This window comes from Camellia sinensis, chromosome 1 (assembly GCF_055761805.1).
Source record: "Camellia sinensis isolate YWXY chromosome 1, ASM5576180v1, whole genome shotgun sequence".
Taxonomy (NCBI): Eukaryota; Viridiplantae; Streptophyta; class Magnoliopsida; order Ericales; family Theaceae; genus Camellia; species Camellia sinensis.
In genome coordinates, this window is record NC_138961.1 from 114,354,604 (window position 1) to 114,356,151 (window position 1,548).

At 35.2% G+C, this 1,548-nt stretch overlaps 1 protein-coding gene across 1 annotated transcript; it reads right to left on the reverse strand.

The window, feature by feature from the left end:
* Nucleotides 1–438: 438 nt before the first annotated feature.
* Nucleotides 439–870, reverse strand: LOC114285820 (uncharacterized). Its single transcript, XM_028228899.2, has one exon. The coding sequence runs from the start codon at nt 868–870 to the stop codon at nt 439–441; it is 432 nt and encodes a 143-aa protein (XP_028084700.2).
* Nucleotides 871–1,548: the final 678 nt, after the last annotated feature.

A 1,548-nucleotide genomic window follows, 5' to 3' on the forward strand; every position in this document is an offset into this window, starting at 1 on the left:
CTTCTCTCGGCTTAAAGCTCAAAATGATGAATTGGAAGTGTATAAAGATGAGTCTAGAAGTATAGGGCCAACAATTATCCTTATATAGGCTTGGTTAGGATTAGACTAATTTGGTGTGATTAGTTCTAATTAATTTATTTTAATTATTTGGTTCCAAATTAAATTCTAATTAGACTTCCAAGAAAATTCTAAAAATTCTAGATAACACATAAACATAGTCAATTTCATGTTCAGATGCCGATAAGGCCTTCAATTCACAGATTCAAGCAAAATTACTGACATATATTTCCACAACAAACAGACATAAACACAAATAATACATGGCACATGCAATTCACTTAAGATTTCATCTTAATTACTTGTTAAACATTCTTGATCACATATTATAGGCTAATCACAGGTTGCGGTTGTTATAGTCTTCCCCCTTAAAAAGTTTGGTTATCCAAACTTAAAGTTACCTTCAGTAATGAAACATATCAGGTCTAGAGCAAACAAATATGGATATCTCTTCATCATATCTTCTTTTGTTTCCCATCTTGCATAAGTTCCTCCATGATTTTTCCAATCAACCTTCACAAATGGAATCTTCTTGTTCCTAAATCTTTTGATTCTTCGATTGACAATTTGTGTTGGCCATTTTTCATATGTGAAGTCATCTTTCAGTAGCATGTGTGTCGGTTCAATCACATGTAACGGATCTCTCAAATAATCCCAAAGCATTGAAACATGAAAGACATTGTGAATATTTTCCATGATTGGAGGTAAAGCCACTTGATACATCACCGGATTAATTTTCTCAATGATATCATACGGCCCAATGTATCGTAGTGCCAATTTGCCTTTAACTCCAAACTGTGTTTGACCTTTCATTGGTATTACTTTAATGAACACATGGTCACTGACTTCATATTCTCTATCATTTCTCCGGACATCCTCATAACTCTTTTGACAACTCTGAGTGGCTTTCAAACATTGTTGAATCAATTTTACTTTCTCAGTCGTCACTTGCACAAGTTCCGGTCCCAATAATGACCTATCACCTACTTCGGCCCAACAAATCAGATATCAGCATTTTCTACCATACAAAGCTTCATAAGGAGCCACATCAATACTTAAATGGTAACTGTTGTTGAAAACAAATTCAGCTAATGGAAAATAAGTTTACCAATTTCCTTGGAAGTCCAACACGCACATTTGTAACATGTCTTCCAAAGTTTGTATCATTCTTTCTGAGGTGGTACACACTGCTTGAGTCTTAGTTCAATTTCCAAAGCTTGCTGTAAACTCTGCCAGAATCTTGAAGTGAACTTAGAATCTCTGTCACCCCATGTAGTCTCATAATCTCATCAATGTAAATGTTAACCAATTTATCCACATTATAAAAAGTTTTGCTAGGTAAGAAATGTGTGGATTTAGTCAAACGATCAACAATTACCCAGATAGAGTCCATACCTCATGAAGAACATGGCAGACCAACAATAAAGTCCAATGTGATATGCTCCCATTTCTATTCCGGTATTGGAAGCTGCTGAAGCAGTCCAGCGGGTC

Excerpts from the sequence above, each read along its gene's own strand:
- LOC114285820 (XM_028228899.2), bottom strand. The coding sequence starts at position 870 with ATGAAAGGTCAAACACAGTTTGGAGTTAAAGGCAAATTGGCACTACGA.